The sequence below is a fragment of the Apis dorsata genome, unplaced genomic scaffold (assembly GCF_000469605.1).
Source record: "Apis dorsata unplaced genomic scaffold, Apis dorsata 1.3 scaffold_1028, whole genome shotgun sequence".
Lineage (NCBI taxonomy): Eukaryota > Metazoa > Arthropoda > Insecta > Hymenoptera > Apidae > Apis > Apis dorsata.
In genome coordinates this window covers 2794-4137 of record NW_006264127.1, presented here as the reverse complement: position 1 = coordinate 4137, position 1344 = coordinate 2794, and the positions used below count along the sequence as shown (strand labels likewise).

At 22.6% G+C, this 1344-nt stretch overlaps 1 protein-coding gene across 1 annotated transcript in view; it reads left to right on the top strand.

Moving 5' to 3' along the window:
* LOC102681923 (protein transport protein Sec24B) overlaps window positions 1-1344 on the top strand; it is a 9437-nt gene that overhangs the window by 5559 nt on the left and 2534 nt on the right. Inside the window, exons 8-10 of the mRNA XM_031514502.1 lie at window positions 121-249; window positions 559-790; window positions 892-1049. Of these exons, the coding sequence (XP_031370362.1) occupies window positions 121-249; window positions 559-790; window positions 892-1049 (519 nt within the window). The remainder of the gene's footprint in view (window positions 1-120; window positions 250-558; window positions 791-891; window positions 1050-1344) is intronic.

Below are 1344 nucleotides of genomic sequence, written 5' to 3'. Positions count from 1 at the left end.
TATATATATATATATATATATACACACATATATTTAATTAATTTTTTTGATATATATTTTACATGAAATTATTTTTATATGAATATAAAAAAAATAAAAGAAAATAAAAAAAAGTTTTATATTAATAATATTTTTATAGTACCAGAAGAATTTCAATTTGATCCTGTAACAAAATCATATGGAGATCCATCAAGAAGACCAGAAGTAAAAACTAGTACAATTGAATTTATTGCATCTAGTGAATATATGGTAACTATATGTTAATATATGGTAAAAATAATAAATAAGGAATAAAATTTATAGAAACATAAAAAAGTTAAAAAAACATTTTAAATATATTTAAATATAATACATAAATTGCATAGGAATTAAAATTCTTATTATAATAATTATAATAATTATTAATAAATTACTTTTGTTTATATTTATAAATTACTTTTGTTTATTAAAAATATTTTAAATTAATAAATATTTCTTTTAAAAACCGTTAAGATTTATCAAATTGAAATGAAAAATTAAAAGTATTTAAAATTAAATAAAATAATAAATATGTTTAAGCTACGTCCACCACAGCCAGCTGTGTATTTGTTTGTTTTGGACGTTTCGAGATTAGCAGTAGAGAGTGGTTACTTGAACACAGTCTGCAACGTAATTTCAGAAGAATTATTAAGACTGCCAGGTGATAGTAGAACACAAATAGGATTTTTAGCAGTAGATTCTGCTATACACTTCTTTGGCATACCTGACAATGTATCACAACCTCAGGAAATGATTATGCTTGATATCGATGGTAAAATTATGTCCATTTTTTAACTTTACATATTACATTTTAATAATTATTTACATATTATTTTTATATTTTTATATTAATCATAAACAATATTTATACAGATGTATTTCTTCCATGCCCGGAGAATTTAATTGTCAATTTAAAAGAACGAGAAGAATTAGTAAAAGATTTATTAACTCAGTTACCCATAAAATTTCAAGGAACTCATGACACAAATAGTGCATTGGGTGCAGCCCTGCAAGCTGCATATAAACTTATGGTATGTAAAAAATATAATTATTTTATGGCGCTATAACAGAGTGAAATATGAAAAAAAAGATAGAAAATATTGACTTATTATCAGTATTCATCAGTCTTAGATTTATTGTCGANATCTTTCTAATGCCTCTAATGCAAATAGAAAATATTGCAATTTATTCAAAGAAATTATATTTTGGATCAGTATCATTTAGTTGTCTGTATAAATAAAATGGCGAGCAATCATAGATAACGAGTAATCAAACACTATAAATAATATAGCAAAATTGATTCAGGATTTAAAGTATCAAACTTAC